This window comes from Monodelphis domestica, chromosome 2 (assembly GCF_027887165.1).
Source record: "Monodelphis domestica isolate mMonDom1 chromosome 2, mMonDom1.pri, whole genome shotgun sequence".
Taxonomy (NCBI): domain Eukaryota; kingdom Metazoa; phylum Chordata; class Mammalia; order Didelphimorphia; family Didelphidae; genus Monodelphis; species Monodelphis domestica.
Genome location: NC_077228.1, coordinates 498342605 through 498364403, shown reverse-complemented (window position 1 = coordinate 498364403; position 21799 = coordinate 498342605). Strand labels below are relative to the sequence as shown.

At 44.8% G+C, this 21799-nt stretch overlaps 1 protein-coding gene across 1 annotated transcript; it reads left to right on the top strand.

Moving 5' to 3' along the window:
* The first annotated feature begins 2107 nt into the window (after positions 1–2107).
* LOC103106047 (filaggrin) lies at positions 2108–20843 on the top strand. The gene is made up of 3 exons (XM_007485648.2): positions 2108–2192; positions 3803–3962; positions 5281–20843. Exons 2-3 carry the CDS (start codon positions 3825–3827, stop codon positions 19873–19875), a joined length of 14733 nt encoding a protein of 4910 aa, XP_007485710.2. The 5' UTR covers positions 2108–2192; positions 3803–3824; the 3' UTR covers positions 19876–20843.
* The last annotated feature ends 956 nt before the right edge of the window (positions 20844–21799 follow it).

Genomic DNA, 21799 nt, shown 5'->3' with positions numbered 1-21799 from the left:
CAAAATGAGAGGTAGCTGAGCATCATGAGAGGAGAATTTGCCATCCTTCTTGAAGAAATTGAAGTCACTGCTCCACTGAAAGCCAGGGGATGGTCATCAAGGAAGCCTAGTGACTCAAAAACTGTATACTATAATTCAGTATATGAACTGGCTTCCTCAGGGAAAAGAAAGTCTATAAAAAAATTGCAAATTTGACTAGAATATAGTGGAAAAACTAAAGTTTAGATTTTCATAAGTACAACCAATCCAATTCCAAATCTGCTTCATCCTTTTTTTTTAAACTCTAACTTTCATCTTAGAATCAATATTATGTATTCATTCTAAGGCAGAATAATAAATTAGAGTTAGGCAATGGGGATTAAGTGACTTGCCCAGGGTCACATAGCTAGGAAATGACTGAGGCCAAATTTGAACCCAGGACCTCTCATTTCAAGGCCTGCTTCTCAATTCACTTAGCCACCTAGCTGTCTCCAGTCTGTTTCATTCTTAAGCATCCACAGTTTTGGTTAGAACACTATAAGCACACAGAATGTACTTAAGCCAAATCTGAGCAAAGAGCAGCCACGTGACTTCTGGCAAATTAGAAGGATCTCTAAGAACAGTGCTTCTGGAACTAAATTCAAGTTTTCTGATTCATTCAACAGCCTACCAGAACACTAGGCATTCCAAAATTTAAGCTGTCACTTCTGACTAAATTTGTTCCTGTTCCTCCTGTAACACATTCTCTTAGATTTCTTTCCAAACACTATTTGATACATGTGTATCTTTGCAAACATCTAGAAGAATTTGAGCATCCTAAGGGTGCCTTAGTTACAGGACAGCAAAACCCAAATACCAAGAGGTAAAGACACTTGCTCCAGGTCCATCAGTTACTGGTAGACCAGTACTTCTATCCTAACTGTCTAACAATCTAATCCAAAAGGCTTGCCTACTTGTTTTTGTACACACACACACACACACACACACACACACACACACACACACAGAGAATCCTAAAAATTTTAGAGTAGTTTTAAACTATTAAAAATTTAAATTGCTCTAAAACTTGGGAGACATCCAAGATAGCCTACCAAAGTAGACTTTCTAACACTCAATGAATCTCTGAAAGAAATAAGAAAAAAAAATAAAAATAAATAAAACCAAAAAAGAGGATGAATGAAGCTGTGTTGAGATAGAATCGCTTTCTATCACAGTCATTTTGTCCTAGAAACCTTGAAATCCTCATCACTACTACTAACAGCACTTAGGACAATGACAAGCATAAAGCATATATTAAACACTTAAAAGAATGCAAACTAATTGATTGATAGATGGGTGGCTGATCTGGTCCTGAATACTTTATGGGTTTATTGATGATTCCTTTCTTCATGGATTATTATCTGGTACTAAGGCACAAAAATTGGATTTCAATCTCCTAGATTCTTTCATTTTATCTCTCACATCAATATCTGACATGACCCATTTTTTTGCAAGTCTCTGAGACCATGTTATTGAATGGTAACATGTGGTAAGTGGCCAGGAGAATGAAGGATGGGACAAGGTAAGGGGGATTATGGGGAGAAGGAGACCACTCCCCATAAGGTAGTCCAAATTGTTCTAAGGACAATTCATACAAATATCCTTAACAGCTACTCCAGAAAAGCCCTTTGAAGATAACCAGATTAACAATAATTCTGTGCAGCAAGTGTTGCACCTGTTCCTTGTTCAATTTTTACTGTTTCTAAAATGCTATTCAAATCAAGCGAATGATGCCAAGTAAAGAAATTCTCCAGATGTTTCCGAGACTTTCTTTCTAGAGGCAGAGCTCATATTTTAGGTTCAAGACTCTAGTGAGAGACAGAAGGGCTAGAGAACATATGATACCTGCTTTTGAGGAGCTCACAATATCCATACAGACTCTTCTGCAAAATGTCCTCAACCACATTGATAAGTGGGTGGATACCAGCCTGAATTTGGAAGCTGCCAGGGCAATCTCACATGAGTACGTGAGGAAGTGATGTGAAGTAAACAAATGGCCCTGGAGACAGAGGTGGAGCTGTGTTTGGTTGGAAATGAATCAAGTTGTCCCACAGAAAGGGTGTCACCTTAGTAAGATGGACCATTAAGCCCACTATAAAAAGCCTAGAATCCCAAACAGCTGGCACACTGCAAGCTACTTTGTTCTACATTCTACTTGTTCCTTTGTGAACTGGGTAAGTGAGAAAGGGTTTGTCTGATCTTCCAGGTACTTGGTTGGCACTGGAGGTAGAAATCCCATAATGTGGGCTTCCTTAAGTTATTGAAAGCATTGATTTGTCATTTAATTTTAAGGACATTCTTGTGAATTACTCTTGAATGTGTATGAAATAAGAGCAGATGTTTATTGTTTTTATAGCTGAACACTCAATTTTCTGCACAAGAAGACTCAGAAGTGTATTCTAGCTATGAAGAAAGGTCTAACAAATGTCAGTGCCTTTGAACCAGTCAGTTAGGTTCAGGTACAAATGAGACCTTTAGCTCCAAGTATCAGCATAGGTGGATAAGATCAAGAGAAAAATGTGTCTAGTGGAAGTAGAAACTGAGCCATGAATGAAAGACAGCCCACAGGAATAAAAGGAGTGAGACAGGAAGAAGGGAGGTGAGGGAAAAGTAGCATTTGTGATCAGTCACTTCATTAGAGTTTATGGAAGTCTTCCTCTTCATCATTCAGTTTCATCCTACACTGATAAATTTCTCATTTCCTCTTGCTGTATTGGATTTGTTCCTATCACTCTCTGCCTTGTTTATGTTGACTCCCTTTCCTTACTCCCTGTCTCCCCTTATCCCTCACCCTACCCCTTCCAGATTATAAACTTCACTTAGATTGCCATTTTCTCTTTGTTTGTAACCCTATGTTTTGCCTAGGGTAGGATTATGTTGAATTTTTGCTTAATTTAAGTGAATGCTCACGAATATCTTGTTGAATAACAGTATGATTGTGATTAGGTTTGGAGATATGGACCGAGGCCACATCTTCACTAGTGGCTGCTTTCTAGGTTTTCTTCCTCTGGAAGTCTGATGAGTTTTGCTCATGCTCATTGGGCAAATGTTTGTTAAAATAAATTGAATTGGGACATGGATTCCATATAGTGATCAGTGCCCCAGAGGACTGACAACTAATAGATATGGGGCCTTTCCCACTGGCCTGTTATCTTGGAGTAATGAGGCACAGAAAGTGACAGAAATGGTGATTGAGATATATGTGGTTTCAGGCACGAGATCTGAAGAGATCCAAGCAAAGTTGAAATGCTTGGTCCCACTGAAAGCAAAGCAGATAAAACTCAAATTCATGGTTTCTGGGTTCTTTCAGAATTAAGGATTAGGAGACTAGGTCCAGGCTTCACTGAGAAACCCTGGACAAGAAATTACCTTGTCTACTAAGTCAAAAGATATGAATCATGTGGTGCAGATTAGGTGGCTCAGTGGATAAAGAGCCAATCATAGAGATGAAAGGTCCTGGTTCAAATATGGCCTCAGACACGTCCCAGCTGTGTGACCCTGGGCAAGTCATTTAACCACCACTGCTCAGCGCTTACCACTCTTCTGCCTTGCAATCAATACACAATATTGATTCTAAAACAGAAGCTAAGGGTTGCTTTTTTGTTGTTGTTATTGTTTTTTAAGGTGTGAATCATTTTTCAGTGTGGATTTTTAAGTTGAAAGGGATAAGACGTGTAGAATATTTTTGTGGTTATTTTTGCTCATTAGGGTAAGGAAGGAAGGAATTATAAGAAAAGAAAGGGAATGAAAAAAGAAGCAGCTCATTTTTTTCTTTCTTTCTCAGGTTCTCATAAGCTTAGAAAAAGATGTCTCATCTCCTGAGCAGTATACTTAGCATTATTGAAGTTTACTACAAGTACACCTCCCAGGACCAAGATTGTAACACACTGTGCAAAAGAGAGCTGAAGAAACTTCTGGAAAATGAGTTTCGGCCAATTTTGAAGGTAAGGGCTGCCTGCCAGTCAAAGGTTTAAGCAGCCACATTCTTGAGAAGGTGATTTTCAGTCCTAGAGAGCAATAAACCCACTTGTGAGAGCCCTAAATAGAATTCTACTATAGCTCCTCATCCATAGAAAAGGACTGGTGAATACTTACAGAATTGAATTGAATAAAATTGATGATGTTAAGGAGGGTTGACCTTAGGCAAACTGAAATAATTGAAAATTTATCTTCAGCAGCCTTATATTTCCCTTTTCTTTCTTTTTTCTTTCCTTTCTTCCTTCTTTCTTTCTTTTTCCCTTTCCTTTCTTGCTAACATCACCTGCCTTTCCCTTTTTAATTCCCTTCCTTAAGAGATATCTCTTATAACAAAGAATAAAATGCAAGTGATTAAAAAAAAAGTTCAGTAAAATTAACAAAGCTGCAACCAAATCAGATATTATATGTAGTGTTCCATGGCTATAGGCTACCCTATCTGTAAGAGAGAAGAAGCTACATTCTCTTACGTCTTCTTTGGTCCTTCCTTTTTCTCCCCTCCTTCAATACTGGATTTGCATATCACAACTTCACTCCATATTCAGAGAGTGAGTATCTTCCTTCTGGTCCTAGGCTTCTCTCACAGTTGAAAGTAATCTGAAAATCAATTAACATTAATGCTACAGGTTTAGGGTTGCATCACTTCTCAAAAGGAAAATTCTTTCCCAGGAGGAAGAATCAATCTCCAATGAAAAAATTTCAGACAGCATTTTGTGTTGGCAAAACACAAAATACTCTGTATGGTATGGTCTCCAAAAGGACAGTGACATCAGAGGCAAGCATCTTCTTATTAGTTGGCCTTTGCCCCTGAAATTTTAAAGGGGTGTGAAGATAAATGGATGTCTGAAAGTTTATCTTACTCAGTTGTCTCATCTCAGCATAAGAAGTGTTCTAATGATTTACTCTAAAACATTAGATGAAAATTTAATAAATTTAAGATTTGACTCCTTTAAGTCAAATTGAGTCTGAGGCAATTGATTGTTCTGTTTAAAGGGATCTTTTCTCCAGATAGAATCCTAAATTGGCAGCACATTATAACTTAGTGAAATGTTATTAATGGTCTAAACTCCCTATGCCCTATAATCCCATTTCCACATTCCTAAATAGCTTTTTGGCTTATGCTCCTATTACCTTGTTCCTTTCTGATTCATGTCTATTGATATTCAACTATGTCAGAATAAGTAAGTCAGCCTGGAGGCATGCTAAGTTAAGACCCAATCTCTTCATTGGTAGGTAACAGGAGGCTCAGTACTAATCAGATGTTTCTTCACATCTTGCTTTGAACAGAATCCAGATGATCCTGACACAGTGGAAATATTCATGCAGATGCTTGATCGGGACCATGACAAGAAAGTGGACTTTATTGAGTTTCTTCTAATGATATTCAAACTGACTATGGCCTGCAACCAATCCATTGGAAAAGAGTACTGCCAAGCTTCAGGGTCACAGAAACAGCATCCTCATCATCATCGCCAAGAACAGAGCAAAACCAAAGAAGAGGAAGAGGAAGAAGAGACTGATTCTAGTAATTCAAGTTGGAGTGCAGGAGAGGAACCCAGGTCCCACACTGGAAGATCAAAGAAAATTAGGCATAGGTCCAAGTCCAATTCTCGAGGACATGGAAAGCTAGATCGCTCATCAAGCTCAGGATACAAGGACATCTTTGGAAGAAAACAACATGAGTCAAAACCAAGACATTCAAAGAGAAGTGAGAATATGGAAAATAGATCCAGCTCAAGTGATCTGGAGAAAATGAGACCCAAGTCAAGTATTAGCCCCTCCAGGATATATGGAGGAGAAAAACATGAATTTTCCTCTGATTGGTCAGGGAGTAGTGGAAGAAAAATCCGTGTATATAGTTCAGAAGGCTTGTCCTATGGGATAAAAAGCATGGGATATGGATCTAACTCCACACAGTCAAAAGAATGTGGGGAACAAAGACAAAGATGCAAGTCTCCCCAAACAAGAAACTGTAGAAGAGATCATCATGAACATGCCTGTGCTCAGTCAGATAAATGTGGAAAACAGAGAAAAAGATCTAGCTCTTGTCAGTCTGATGAATCTTGCAGAGAACAGGCATACAGCAAAATGTGTTCAGAGAACTATGAAGGAAATGTAACAAATTCATGTTGTCAGTCACAAAATAGCAGAGGAAAAGGACATTGGTCTTGCTCAAGTCAGTCCGCAAGCTATGGACAAGGATCAGACTCAGGAGAGTGCTCAATCTCTGGACAATCTAGATCAGATCAATGTCAGTGCCCAAACTCTGGACAACAAAGATCAGCTAGCTCAAGAGGAAGGGATGTACCAAGCAGGAGACAGCAGCAAGACTCTTCACGACAGTCAGGTTCGAGTCAGAGACAATCCAGTGACCGCAGGTCAACCAGCAGAAGAAGATCCAGTAGGAGTCAACAAGATGACATTTCAAGACAGTCAGGCTCTGGTCAAAGAGAGTCCAGTGATTCTAGGTCAAGGGGCAGAGGAGAATCTAGTAGGAGACAACAACAAGATGCTCCCAGAGGGTCAGGTACCAGTGATAGACAGGCCAGAGATGCAAGTTCAAGAGGAAGGGATATAACAAGCAGGAGACAGCAACAAGATTCGTCTAGACGGTCAGGATCTGGTCAAAGACAGTCCAGTGACTCTAGAAGAAGTAGGACTCGGGAATCGAGCAGCAGGCAGCAACCAGAATCTTCTACACATTCAACTTCTGGTCAGAGACAATCCAGTGATTCCAGATCGCGGAGCAGAGGAGGATCTCATAGGAGACAACAAAATGACTCTTCCAGACAGTCAGGGTCTGGTCAAAGAGAGACCAGGGATGCTAGCTCAAGAGGAAGGGGTGTACCAAGCAGGAGACAGCAGCAAGACTCTTCACGACAGTCAGGTTCGAGTCAGAGACAATCCAGTGACCGCAGGTCAACCAGCAGAAGAAGATCCAGTAGGAGTCAACAAGATGACATTTCAAGACAGTCAGGCTCTGGTCAAAGAGAGTCCAGTGATTCTAGGTCAAGGGGCAGAGGAGAATCTAGTAGGAGACAACAACAAGATGCTCCCAGAGGGTCAAGTACCAGTGATAGACAGGCCAGAGATGCAAGTTCAAGGGGAAGGGATACAACAAGCAGGAGAGAGCAACAAGATTCGTCTAGACGGTCAGGATCTGGTCAAAGACAGTCCAGTGATTCTAGAAGAAGTAGTATTCAGGGATCCAGCAGCAGGCAGCAACCAGAATCTTCTACACATTCAACTTTTGGTCAGAGACAGTCCAGTGATTCCAGATCCAGGAGCAGGGGAGGATCCCGTAGGAGACAACAACATGACTCTTCCAGACAGTCAGGTTCTGGTCAAAGAGAGACTAGTGACTCTAGGTCAAGGGACAGGGCAGAATCTGGAAGGATACAAGAACAGGACTCTTGCAGTCAGTCTGGTTATGGTCAGAGACAGTCCAGCGACTCCAGGTCTAGGGGCAGAGGAGAAGCTGATAGGAGACAACAACCTGACTCTTCCAGACAGTCAGTTTCTAGTCAAAGACAGACCACGGATGCTAGCTCAAGAGGAAGGGATGTACCAAGAAGGAGACAGCAGCAAGACTCTTCACGACAGTCAGGTTCGAGTCAGAGACAATCCAGTGACCGCAGGTCAACCAGCAGAAGAAGATCCAGTAGGAGTCAACAAGATGACATTTCAAGACAGTCAGGCTCTGGTCAAAGAGAGTCCAGTGATTCTAGGTCAAGGGGCAGAGGAGAATCTAGTAGGAGACAACAACAAGATGCTCCCAGAGGGTCAGGTACCAGTGATAGACAGGCCAGAGATGCAAGTTCAAGAGGAAGGGATATAACAAGCAGGAGACAGCAACAAGATTCGTCTAGACGGTCAGGATCTGGTCAAAGACAGTCCAGTGACTCTAGAAGAAGTAGGACTCAGGGATCGAGCAGCAGGCAGCAACCAGAATCTTCTACACATTCAACTTCTGGTCAGAGACAGTCCAGTGATTCCAGATCGAGGAGCAGAGGAGGATCTCGTAGGAGACAACAAAATGACTCTTCCAGACAGTCAGGGTCTGATCAAAGAGAGACCAGGGATGCTAGCTCAAGAGGAAGGGGTGTACCAAGCAGGAGACAGCAGCAAGACTCTTCACGACAGTCAGGTTCGAGTCAGAGACAATCCAGTGACCGCAGGTCAACCAGCAGAAGAAGATCCAGTAGGAGTCAACAAGATGACATTTCAAGACAGTCAGGCTCTGGTCAAAGAGAGTCCAGTGATTCTAGGTCAAGGGGCAGAGGAGAATCTAGTAGGAGACAACAACAAGATGCTCCCAGAGGGTCAAGTACCAGTGATAGACAGGCCAGAGATGCAAGTTCAAGGGGAAGGGATACAACAAGCAGGAGAGAGCAACAAGATTCGTCTAGACGGTCAGGATCTGGTCAAAGACAGTCCAGTGATTCTAGAAGAAGTAGTATTCAGGGATCCAGCAGCAGGCAGCAACCAGAATCTTCTACACATTCAACTTTTGGTCAGAGACAGTCCAGTGATTCCAGATACAGGAGCAGGGGAGGATCCCGTAGGAGACAACAACATGACTCTTCCAGACAGTCAGGTTCTGGTCAAAGAGAGACTAGTGACTCTAGGTCAAGGGACAGGGCAGAATCTGGAAGGATACAAGAACAGGACTCTTGCAGTCAGTCTGGTTATGGTCAGAGACAGTCCAGCGACTCCAGGTCTAGGGGCAGAGGAGAAGCTGATAGGAGACAACAACCTGACTCTTCCAGACAGTCAGGTTCTAGTCAAAGACAGACCAGGGATGCTAGCTCAAGAGGAAGGGATGTACCAAGCAGGAGACAGCAGCAAGACTCTTCACGACAGTCAGGTTCGAGTCAGAGACAATCCAGTGACCGCAGGTCAACCAGCAGAAGAAGATCCAGTAGGAGTCAACAAGATGACATTTCAAGACAGTCAGGCTCTGGTCAAAGAGAGTCCAGTGATTCTAGGTCAAGGGGCAGAGGAGAATCTAGTAGGAGACAACAACAAGATGCTCCCAGAGGGTCAAGTACCAGTGATAGACAGGCCAGAGATGCAAGTTCAAGGGGAAGGGATATAACAAGCAGGAGACAGCAACAAGATTCGTCTAGACGGTCAGGATCTGGTCAAAGACAGTCCAGTGATTCTAGAAGAAGTAGGACTCAGGGATCGAGCAGCAGGCAGCAACCAGAATCTTCTACACATTCAACTTCTGGTCAGAGACAGTCCAGTGATTCCAGATCGAGGAGCAGAGGAGGATCTCGTAGGAGACAACAAAATGACTCTTCCAGACAGTCAGGGTCTGATCAAAGAGAGACCAGGGATGCTAGCTCAAGAGGAAGGGGTGTACCAAGCAGGAGACAGCAGCAAGACTCTTCACGACAGTCAGGTTCGAGTCAGAGACAATCCAGTGACCGCAGGTCAACCAGCAGAAGAAGATCCAGTAGGAGTCAACAAGATGACATTTCAAGACAGTCAGGCTCTGGTCAAAGAGAGTCCAGTGATTCTAGGTCAAGGGGCAGAGGAGAATCTAGTAGGAGACAACAACAAGATGCTCCCAGAGGGTCAAGTACCAGTGATAGACAGGCCAGAGATGCAAGTTCAAGGGGAAGGGATACAACAAGCAGGAGAGAGCAACAAGATTCGTCTAGACGGTCAGGATCTGGTCAAAGACAGTCCAGTGATTCTAGAAGAAGTAGTATTCAGGGATCCAGCAGCAGGCAGCAACCAGAATCTTCTACACATTCAACTTTTGGTCAGAGACAGTCCAGTGATTCCAGATCCAGGAGCAGGGGAGGATCCCGTAGGAGACAACAACATGACTCTTCCAGACAGTCAGGTTCTGGTCAAAGAGAGACTAGTGACTCTAGGTCAAGGGACAGGGCAGAATCTGGAAGGATACAAGAACAGGACTCTTGCAGTCAGTCTGGTTATGGTCAGAGACAGTCCAGCGACTCCAGGTCTAGGGGCAGAGGAGAAGCTGATAGGAGACAACAACCTGACTCTTCCAGACAGTCAGGTTCTAGTCAAAGACAGACCAGGGATGCTAGCTCAAGAGGAAGGGATGTACCAAGCAGGAGACAGCAGCAAGATTCTTCACGACAGTCAGGTTCGAGTCAGAGACAATCCAGTGACCGCAGGTCAACCAGCAGAAGAAGATCCAGTAGGAGTCAACAAGATGACATTTCAAGACAGTCAGGCTCTGGTCAAAGAGAGTCCAGTGATTCTAGGTCAAGGGGCAGAGGAGAATCTAGTAGGAGACAACAACAAGATGCTCCCAGAGGGTCAAGTACCAGTGATAGACAGGCCAGAGATGCAAGTTCAAGGGGAAGGGATATAACAAGCAGGAGACAGCAACAAGATTCGTCTAGACGGTCAGGATCTGGTCAAAGACAGTCCAGTGACTCTAGAAGAAGTAGGACTCAGGGATCGAGCAGCAGGCAGCAACCAGAATCTTCTACACATTCAACTTCTGGTCAGAGACAGTCCAGTGATTCCAGATCACGGAGCAGAGGAGGATCTCGTAGGAGACAACAAAATGACTCTTCCAGACAGTCAGGGTCTGGTGAAAGAGAGACCAGGGATGCTAGCTCAAGAGGAAGGGGTGTACCAAGCAGGAGACAGCAGCAAGACTCTTCACGACAGTCAGGTTCGAGTCAGAGACAATCCAGTGACCGCAGGTCAACCAGCAGAAGAAGATCCAGTAGGAGTCAACAAGATGACACTTCAAGGCAGTCAGGCTCTGGTCAAAGAGAGTCCAGTGATTCTAGGTCAAGGGGCAGAGGAGAATCTAGTAGGAGACAACAACAAGACGCTCCCAGAGGGTCAAGTACCAGTGATAGACAGGCCAGAGATGCAAGTTCAAGGGGAAGGGATATAACAAGCAGGAGAGAGCAACAAGATTCGTCTAGATGGTCAGGATCTGGTCAAAGACAGTCCAGTGATTCTAGAAGAAGTAGGACTCAGGGATCGAGCAGCAGGCAGCAACCAGAATCTTCTACACATTCAACTTCTGGTCAGAGACAGTCCAGTGATTCCAGATCGAGGAGCAGAGGAGGATCTCGTAGGAGACAACAAAATGACTCTTCCAGACAGTCAGGGTCTGGTGAAAGAGAGACCAGGGATGCTAGCTCAAGAGGAAGGGGTGTACCAAGCAGGAGACAGCAGCAAGACTCTTCACGACAGTCAGGTTCGAGTCAGAGACAATCCAGTGACCGCAGGTCAACCAGCAGAAGAAGATCCAGTAGGAGTCAACAAGATGACATTTCAAGACAGTCAGGCTCTGGTCAAAGAGAGTCCAGTGATTCTAGGTCAAGGGGCAGAGGAGAATCTAGTAGGAGACAACAACAAGATGCTCCCAGAGGGTCAAGTACCAGTGATAGACAGGCCAGAGATGCAAGTTCAAGGGGAAGGGATACAACAAGCAGGAGAGAGCAACAAGATTCGTCTAGACGGTCAGGATCTGGTCAAAGACAGTCCAGTGATTCTAGAAGAAGTAGTATTCAGGGATCCAGCAGCAGGCAGCAACCAGAATCTTCTACACATTCAACTTTTGGTCAGAGACAGTCCAGTGATTCCAGATCCAGGAGCAGGGGAGGATCCCGTAGGAGACAACAACATGACTCTTCCAGACAGTCAGGTTCTGGTCAAAGAGAGACTAGTGACTCTAGGTCAAGGGACAGGGCAGAATCTGGAAGGATACAAGAACAGGACTCTTGCAGTCAGTCTGGTTATGGTCAGAGACAGTCCAGCGACTCCAGGTCTAGGGGCAGAGGAGAAGCTGATAGGAGACAACAACCTGACTCTTCCAGACAGTCAGGTTCTAGTCAAAGACAGACCAGGGATGCTAGCTCAAGAGGAAGGGATGTACCAAGCAGGAGACAGCAGCAAGACTCTTCACGACAGTCAGGTTCGAGTCAGAGACAATCCAGTGACCGCAGGTCAACCAGCAGAAGAAGATCCAGTAGGAGTCAACAAGATGACATTTCAAGACAGTCAGGCTCTGGTCAAAGAGAGTCCAGTGATTCTAGGTCAAGGGGCAGAGGAGAATCTAGTAGGAGACAACAACAAGATGCTCCCAGAGGGTCAAGTACCAGTGATAGACAGGCCAGAGATGCAAGTTCAAGGGGAAGGGATATAACAAGCAGGAGACAGCAACAAGATTCGTCTAGACGGTCAGGATCTGGTCAAAGACAGTCCAGTGACTCTAGAAGAAGTAGGACTCAGGGATCGAGCAGCAGGCAGCAACCAGAATCTTCTACACATTCAACTTCTGGTCAGAGACAGTCCAGTGATTCCAGATCGAGGAGCAGAGGAGGATCTCGTAGGAGACAACAAAATGACTCTTCCAGACAGTCAGGGTCTGATCAAAGAGAGACCAGGGATGCTAGCTCAAGAGGAAGGGGTGTACCAAGCAGGAGACAGCAGCAAGACTCTTCACGACAGTCAGGTTCGAGTCAGAGACAATCCAGTGACCGCAGGTCAACCAGCAGAAGAAGATCCAGTAGGAGTCAACAAGATGACATTTCAAGACAGTCAGGCTCTGGTCAAAGAGAGTCCAGTGATTCTAGGTCAAGGGGCAGAGGAGAATCTAGTAGGAGACAACAACAAGATGCTCCCAGAGGGTCAAGTACCAGTGATAGACAGGCCAGAGATGCAAGTTCAAGGGGAAGGGATACAACAAGCAGGAGAGAGCAACAAGATTCGTCTAGACGGTCAGGATCTGGTCAAAGACAGTCCAGTGATTCTAGAAGAAGTAGTATTCAGGGATCCAGCAGCAGGCAGCAACCAGAATCTTCTACACATTCAACTTTTGGTCAGAGACAGTCCAGTGATTCCAGATCCAGGAGCAGGGGAGGATCCCGTAGGAGACAACAACATGACTCTTCCAGACAGTCAGGTTCTGGTCAAAGAGAGACTAGTGACTCTAGGTCAAGGGACAGGGCAGAATCTGGAAGGATACAAGAACAGGACTCTTGCAGTCAGTCTGGTTATGGTCAGAGACAGTCCAGCGACTCCAGGTCTAGGGGCAGAGGAGAAGCTGATAGGAGACAACAACCTGACTCTTCCAGACAGTCAGGTTCTAGTCAAAGACAGACCAGGGATGCTAGCTCAAGAGGAAGGGATGTACCAAGCAGGAGACAGCAGCAAGACTCTTCACGACAGTCAGGTTCGAGTCAGAGACAATCCAGTGACCGCAGGTCAACCAGCAGAAGAAGATCCAGTAGGAGTCAACAAGATGACATTTCAAGACAGTCAGGCTCTGGTCAAAGAGAGTCCAGTGATTCTAGGTCAAGGGGCAGAGGAGAATCTAGTAGGAGACAACAACAAGATGCTCCCAGAGGGTCAAGTACCAGTGATAGACAGGCCAGAGATGCAAGTTCAAGGGGAAGGGATATAACAAGCAGGAGACAGCAACAAGATTCGTCTAGACGGTCAGGATCTGGTCAAAGACAGTCCAGTGACTCTAGAAGAAGTAGGACTCAGGGATCGAGCAGCAGGCAGCAACCAGAATCTTCTACACATTCAACTTCTGGTCAGAGACAGTCCAGTGATTCCAGATCGCGGAGCAGAGGAGGATCTCGTAGGAGACAACAAAATGACTCTTCCAGACAGTCAGGGTCTGGTGAAAGAGAGACCAGGGATGCTAGCTCAAGAGGAAGGGGTGTACCAAGCAGGAGACAGCAGCAAGACTCTTCACGACAGTCAGGTTCGAGTCAGAGACAATCCAGTGACCGCAGGTCAACCAGCAGAAGAAGATCCAGTAGGAGTCAACAAGATGACATTTCAAGACAGTCAGGCTCTGGTCAAAGAGAGTCCAGTGATTCTAGGTCAAGGGGCAGAGGAGAATCTAGTAGGAGACAACAACAAGATGCTCCCAGAGGGTCAAGTACCAGTGATAGACAGGCCAGAGATGCAAGTTCAAGGGGAAGGGATACAACAAGCAGGAGAGAGCAACAAGATTCGTCTAGACGGTCAGGATCTGGTCAAAGACAGTCCAGTGATTCTAGAAGAAGTAGTATTCAGGGATCCAGCAGCAGGCAGCAACCAGAATCTTCTACACATTCAACTTTTGGTCAGAGACAGTCCAGTGATTCCAGATCCAGGAGCAGGGGAGGATCCCGTAGGAGACAACAACATGACTCTTCCAGACAGTCAGGTTCTGGTCAAAGAGAGACTAGTGACTCTAGGTCAAGGGACAGGGCAGAATCTGGAAGGATACAAGAACAGGACTCTTGCAGTCAGTCTGGTTATGGTCAGAGACAGTCCAGCGACTCCAGGTCTAGGGGCAGAGGAGAAGCTGATAGGAGACAACAACCTGACTCTTCCAGACAGTCAGGTTCTAGTCAAAGACAGACCAGGGATGCTAGCTCAAGAGGAAGGGATGTACCAAGCAGGAGACAGCAGCAAGACTCTTCACGACAGTCAGGTTCGAGTCAGAGACAATCCAGTGACCGCAGGTCAACCAGCAGAAGAAGATCCAGTAGGAGTCAACAAGATGACATTTCAAGACAGTCAGGCTCTGGTCAAAGAGAGTCCAGTGATTCTAGGTCAAGGGGCAGAGGAGAATCTAGTAGGAGACAACAACAAGATGCTCCCAGAGGGTCAAGTACCAGTGATAGACAGGCCAGAGATGCAAGTTCAAGGGGAAGGGATATAACAAGCAGGAGACAGCAACAAGATTCGTCTAGACGGTCAGGATCTGGTCAAAGACAGTCCAGTGACTCTAGAAGAAGTAGGACTCAGGGATCGAGCAGCAGGCAGCAACCAGAATCTTCTACACATTCAACTTCTGGTCAGAGACAGTCCAGTGATTCCAGATCGAGGAGCAGAGGAGGATCTCGTAGGAGACAACAAAATGACTCTTCCAGACAGTCAGGGTCTGATCAAAGAGAGACCAGGGATGCTAGCTCAAGAGGAAGGGGTGTACCAAGCAGGAGACAGCAGCAAGACTCTTCACGACAGTCAGGTTCGAGTCAGAGACAATCCAGTGACCGCAGGTCAACCAGCAGAAGAAGATCCAGTAGGAGTCAACAAGATGACATTTCAAGACAGTCAGGCTCTGGTCAAAGAGAGTCCAGTGATTCTAGGTCAAGGGGCAGAGGAGAATCTAGTAGGAGACAACAACAAGATGCTCCCAGAGGGTCAAGTACCAGTGATAGACAGGCCAGAGATGCAAGTTCAAGGGGAAGGGATACAACAAGCAGGAGAGAGCAACAAGATTCGTCTAGACGGTCAGGATCTGGTCAAAGACAGTCCAGTGATTCTAGAAGAAGTAGTATTCAGGGATCCAGCAGCAGGCAGCAACCAGAATCTTCTACACATTCAACTTTTGGTCAGAGACAGTCCAGTGATTCCAGATCCAGGAGCAGGGGAGGATCCCGTAGGAGACAACAACATGACTCTTCCAGACAGTCAGGTTCTGGTCAAAGAGAGACTAGTGACTCTAGGTCAAGGGACAGGGCAGAATCTGGAAGGATACAAGAACAGGACTCTTGCAGTCAGTCTGGTTATGGTCAGAGACAGTCCAGCGACTCCAGGTCTAGGGGCAGAGGAGAAGCTGATAGGAGACAACAACCTGACTCTTCCAGACAGTCAGGTTCTAGTCAAAGACAGACCAGGGATGCTAGCTCAAGAGGAAGGGATGTACCAAGCAGGAGACAGCAGCAAGACTCTTCACGACAGTCAGGTTCGAGTCAGAGACAATCCAGTGACCGCAGGTCAACCAGCAGAAGAAGATCCAGTAGGAGTCAACAAGATGACATTTCAAGACAGTCAGGCTCTGGTCAAAGAGAGTCCAGTGATTCTAGGTCAAGGGGCAGAGGAGAATCTAGTAGGAGACAACAACAAGATGCTCCCAGAGGGTCAAGTACCAGTGATAGACAGGCCAGAGATGCAAGTTCAAGGGGAAGGGATATAACAAGCAGGAGACAGCAACAAGATTCGTCTAGACGGTCAGGATCTGGTCAAAGACAGTCCAGTGACTCTAGAAGAAGTAGGACTCAGGGATCGAGCAGCAGGCAGCAACCAGAATCTTCTACACATTCAACTTCTGGTCAGAGACAGTCCAGTGATTCCAGATCGCGGAGCAGAGGAGGATCTCGTAGGAGACAACAAAATGACTCTTCCAGACAGTCAGGGTCTGGTGAAAGAGAGACCAGGGATGCTAGCTCAAGAGGAAGGGGTGTACCAAGCAGGAGACAGCAGCAAGACTCTTCACGACAGTCAGGTTCGAGTCAGAGACAATCCAGTGACCGCAGGTCAACCAGCAGAAGAAGATCCAGTAGGAGTCAACAAGATGACACTTCAAGGCAGTCAGGCTCTGGTCAAAGAGAGTCCAGTGATTCTAGGTCAAGGGGCAGAGGAGAATCTAGTAGGAGACAACAACAAGACGCTCCCAGAGGGTCAAGTACCAGTGATAGACAGGCCAGAGATGCAAGTTCAAGGGGAAGGGATATAACAAGCAGGAGAGAGCAACAAGATTCGTCTAGATGGTCAGGATCTGGTCAAAGACAGTCCAGTGATTCTAGAAGAAGTAGTATTCAGGGATCCAGCAGCAGGCAGCAACCAGAATCTTCTACACATTCAACTTTTGGTCAGAGACAGTCCAGTGATTCCAGATCCAGGAGCAGGGGAGGATCCCGTAGGAGACAACAACATGACTCTTCCAGACAGTCAGGTTCTGGTCAAAGAGAGACTAGTGACTCTAGGTCAAGGGACAGGGCAGAATCTGGAAGGATACAAGAACAGGACTCTTGCAGTCAGTCTGGTTATGGTCAGAGACAGTCCAGCGACTCCAGGTCTAGGGGCAGAGGAGAAGCTGGTAGGAGACAACAACCTGACTCTTCCAGACAGTCAGGTTCTAGTCAAAGACAGACCAGGGATGCTAGCTCAAGAGGAAGGGATGTACCAAGCAGGAGACAGCAGCAAGACTCTTCACGACAGTCAGGTTCGAGTCAGAGACAATCCAGTGACCGCAGGTCAACCAGCAGAAGAAGATCCAGTAGGAGTCAACAAGATGACATTTCAAGACAGTCAGGCTCTGGTCAAAGAGAGTCCAGTGATTCTAGGTCAAGGGGCAGAGGAGAATCTAGTAGGAGACAACAACAAGATGCTCCCAGAGGGTCAAGTACCAGTGATAGACAGGCCAGAGATGCAAGTTCAAGGGGAAGGGATATAACAAGCAGGAGACAGCAACAAGATTCGTCTAGACGGTCAGGATCTGGTCAAAGACAGTCCAGTGACTCTAGAAGAAGTAGGACTCAGGGATCGAGCAGCAGGCAGCAACCAGAATCTTCTACACATTCAACTTCTGGTCAGAGACAGTCCAGTGATTCCAGATCGCGGAGCAGAGGAGGATCTCGTAGGAGACAACAAAATGACTCTTCCAGACAGTCAGGGTCTGGTGAAAGAGAGACCAGGGATGCTAGCTCAAGAGGAAGGGGTGTACCAAGCAGGAGACAGCAGCAAGACTCTTCACGACAGTCAGGTTCGAGTCAGAGACAATCCAGTGACCGCAGGTCAACCAGCAGAAGAAGATCCAGTAGGAGTCAACAAGATGACACTTCAAGGCAGTCAGGCTCTGGTCAAAGAGAGTCCAGTGATTCTAGGTCAAGGGGCAGAGGAGAATCTAGTAGGAGACAACAACAAGACGCTCCCAGAGGGTCAAGTACCAGTGATAGACAGGCCAGAGATGCAAGTTCAAGGGGAAGGGATATAACAAGCAGGAGAGAGCAACAAGATTCGTCTAGATGGTCAGGATCTGGTCAAAGACAGTCCAGTGATTCTAGAAGAAGTAGTATTCAGGGATCCAGCAGCAGGCAGCAACCAGAATCTTCTACACATTCAACTTTTGGTCAGAGACAGTCCAGTGATTCCAGATCCAGGAGCAGGGGAGGATCCCGTAGGAGACAACAACATGACTCTTCCAGACAGTCAGGTTCTGGTCAAAGAGAGACTAGTGACTCTAGGTCAAGGGACAGGGCAGAATCTGGAAGGATACAAGAACAGGACTCTTGCAGTCAGTCTGGTTATGGTCAGAGACAGTCCAGCGACTCCAGGTCTAGGGGCAGAGGAGAAGCTGGTAGGAGACAACAACCTGACTCTTCCAGACAGTCAGGTTCTAGTCAAAGACAGACCAGGGATGCTAGCTCAAGAGGAAGGGATGTACCAAGCAGGAGACAGCAGCAAGACTCTTCACGACAGTCAGGTTCGAGTCAGAGACAATCCAGTGACCGCAGGTCAACCAGCAGAAGAAGATCCAGTAGGAGTCAACAAGATGACATTTCAAGACAGTCAGGCTCTGGTCAAAGAGAGTCCAGTGATTCTAGGTCAAGGGGCAGAGGAGAATCTAGTAGGAGACAACAACAAGATGCTCCCAGAGGGTCAAGTACCAGTGATAGACAGGCCAGAGATGCAAGTTCAAGGGGAAGGGATATAACAAGCAGGAGACAGCAACAAGATTCGTCTAGACGGTCAGGATCTGGTCAAAGACAGTCCAGTGATTCTAGAAGAAGTAGTATTCAGGGATCCAGCAGCAGGCAGCAACCAGAATCTTCTACACATTCAACTTTTGGTCAGAGACAGTCCAGTGATTCCAGATCCAGGAGCAGGGGAGGATCCCGTAGGAGACAACAACATGACTCTTCCAGACAGTCAGGTTCTGGTCAAAGAGAGACTAGTGACTCTAGGTCAAGGGACAGGGCAGAATCTGGAAGGATACAAGAACAGGACTCTTGCAGTCAGTCTGGTTATGGTCAGAGACAGTCCAGCGACTCCCGGTCTAGGGGCAAAGGAGAAGCTGGTAGAAGACAAGAATATGAATCTTTTAGGCAGTCAGACTGTGATTCAAGAGAATCCATTGGCTTTATTTCATTGGGAATAGAGACATCTGGCCATGGAGAGAACCAATACTCTTCTGGACACTCAGGATATCCTATTGGTCAATCTAATCACCTCATAAGAAGTTCCCAGGCCAGTGACAGCCCTGGAGCCTTTGTTGCTCCTCACAGACATCCAGTAGGTAGGGCACAACAAAAGCAAGAATCAGGTAGGCATTGGGTCCATGGTAGCTATGGCAGTGCTGAGTATAATTATGGACAGACTGGTTTTAGGCACTCTGGGTTCTCTAGGACCAGTATTCACAATTCTAGCTCTATGGGGTCTGAACATGTCAGTCTCAGTCACCTCTCTCTTCTTGGACATTCATGTTTAAGGAATGATTATTCTGATTCTGACATGAGTACAGGATTTCAGGAGGTCTTTGATGAAAGCATTGAACAATCAGGTGAAATTAGTCCTTACTCTGGGCTCAGCACCCCTGAGATGTCAAGAGATAGATTTTCCAGAATTCTAGGAAGTCAAGAATCAAGTCATCAACAGGCAGAAGAAGTCCCTTCTCAGGTTAAAAATGAGTCAAAATCCAATAATAAACAGTCAGGAAAAAAAAGAAATACCCCAACGAAGTCAACTTGCTCTCAGTCTAGGTCCAGAAAGAATGGAATACATGGACCTATTTGTGACCAATCAAGTGATAGGAATAGCCAGTCTGGATCCAGCCATCAGATCACTTATGAGCATACATACAATAAAAACAAATCCAATTCTAACCAATCTTTTGACAGCTTTGATCAGCCAGGAACAAGAGAGCCTCGGCATAATAATCCATCAAGTACTGGAAGGAAGAGGTCAGTCTCCAGCTCCAGTGTGCCAGGGGATAGTGGGAATTGCAAGCAAGATATTGTTGGTTCTCAAAGATTAGAAGTCTTTCATATAAGAGAAAGAACCAATTCAGGCAGTTACTATCCAAGCAGCATTACTCCTCTCTATGAGTACATGCAAGAGCAAAGGTGTAACTATTATTAAGAAGTCAGCAGAAAACTAAGGATTTAAAATACTTCTAAGTGAAGAAATAAAAGTATAAACTGTACTACTGCTAATAGCACTTACTTCTGGGAATAGGGCTGGATTTTTCTTTCTTTTCAAGAAGATTATACGTTATCTCTTCTGTTTGGTATTGGACTTTTTCTGAGGGTGCCAATTAATGGTGAAGAGATTTTAGTTCTTGATTAGGGAATGTTGAAGAAAAGAGAAGAATAGAATTTGGGGGGCAATATTAAATATTATCTAATAGTTTAAGGTACAAATAAAGTACAACTCAACTAAGAACTGTTTTTTTTTTTTAGTTTTCATAACATTGCTATAAATGTGGCTTAAAGAAATTATAAAATCTTTCTTGACTACTCGTTCTTAAAGATAAAACTGAAATCTAACATCATTTTCCATATTCAGTGCCATGTAATGAGGATAGAGAAAGGAGACTAGAGGCAGCTATTTCTTTGAAAGCATTAATACAACTTTGGTCCCTATATAATTTTTATAGGCAAGCTGAAAATAAATGTAAAAAAAACCTGGTATGACATGTCTCTCCATCTAGCCCACAGATGGCTATTTATCTTTGAAGACTGGGACTAACCCATTTTTTTTCCAAAATATAAGTTCTAATTTGAAATTTAAAATAAAGATGATTATTTGGAATCTCTTCTAAGGTGGAAAAACAATAGAGGGTTTGTAGACCTGCAACTTCTGCATTATATCATCTTTTCTTTAGGATAGAAAAGCAAAAGCAAATGGGGAATGGGGGATGAATATATATGTGTGTGTGTGTCTGTGTGTCTGTGTGTGTGTGTCTGTGTGTTTGTGTGTGTTAGTTATATGACTCATAATTGATTGTAACACCCTTGGGATTATTGATACTCTCTCAAGGACATTTGATTCAAAAATTGTATTTAGTCAAAATTAAAAATAAATAATGAATGATCAAAATATTTCTGTTCTTTTCTCAGACTGGAAACTGCCTTAACTACTTGTCAGTTACTTGTCAGAAAGATGCTTCTTTTTTCTGAAACCTGAGCAATAGACATTGCCCACTACCAGACCCCAATACACAGACATGTAATAGAGTCTTTTAACACAGAAACATAAATTAAAAGAAGCTTGAAAAAGAAAGAATTCTCCTAACTCCCATTCTCTTCTCCAACATCATCAAAATGTCACCCACAGGTCTCTTTTCAAAGCCAATTTAATTTTATGAAATGGGATTTGCTGAACTTGAGCTCTCACAGTGGAAAAAAAAAACATTATGCATCCAGGCAATAGGGAGTCATTGAAAGTGTTTGAGTAGAGGATTGCAGTGATCAGATCTGAGCTTGGTTATTTTGCTCTCTGAATTTGACTTGGAGAAGGGGCATATTGGAAGCAAAGAGACCAAATGGATGGCTATTGCAAAAGTTCAGACAAACAATGGTGGTAAACTGAAGTAGGATGATGTCTTATTTAGTGGATGAATGCTAAAGACGCTATGGGGACATAATTGCCATGATTTGACAACTGACTTAATATGGGGAGTAAGGGAGAGATCATAGTACCTGGATGCCTGGCCCAAAGGTAATGAATAGGAAGGTTTGTAGAAAGGTGGGTTTATATGTGAAGATAATGAGTTCTTCTTGGGAAAAATAGATAATTAAATAGAAATGTCTAGCTGACATTTGACAGTTTGGTACTAGAGTTCAGAAGAAAGCTTAGAGAAGGGAATAAGCATTTATATAGAGCCTACTATGTGCCAGAAACTTCTATGCCAGGAACCATCAAAGACCATGCTGTTTGACATGGTCCACATGGAAACTGGGGACTGCAAAGCAGCCCCCAGGAAGGATGGGAAAAACTCACTGAAATTCCCCTAAGTGACTTTCATTATTAGCATCCCCTTATTGTTGAAATTACCATGATT

Bases quoted from the DNA above. Each gene is read 5' to 3' on its own strand.
- LOC103106047 (XM_007485648.2), top strand. From the start codon at position 3,825: ATGTCTCATCTCCTGAGCAGTATACTTAGCATTATTGAAGTTTACTAC. The intron at 3,963-5,280 runs GTAAGGGCTGCC...TGCTTTGAACAG, and splicing joins AGTTTCGGCCAATTTTGAAG to AATCCAGATGATCCTGACAC.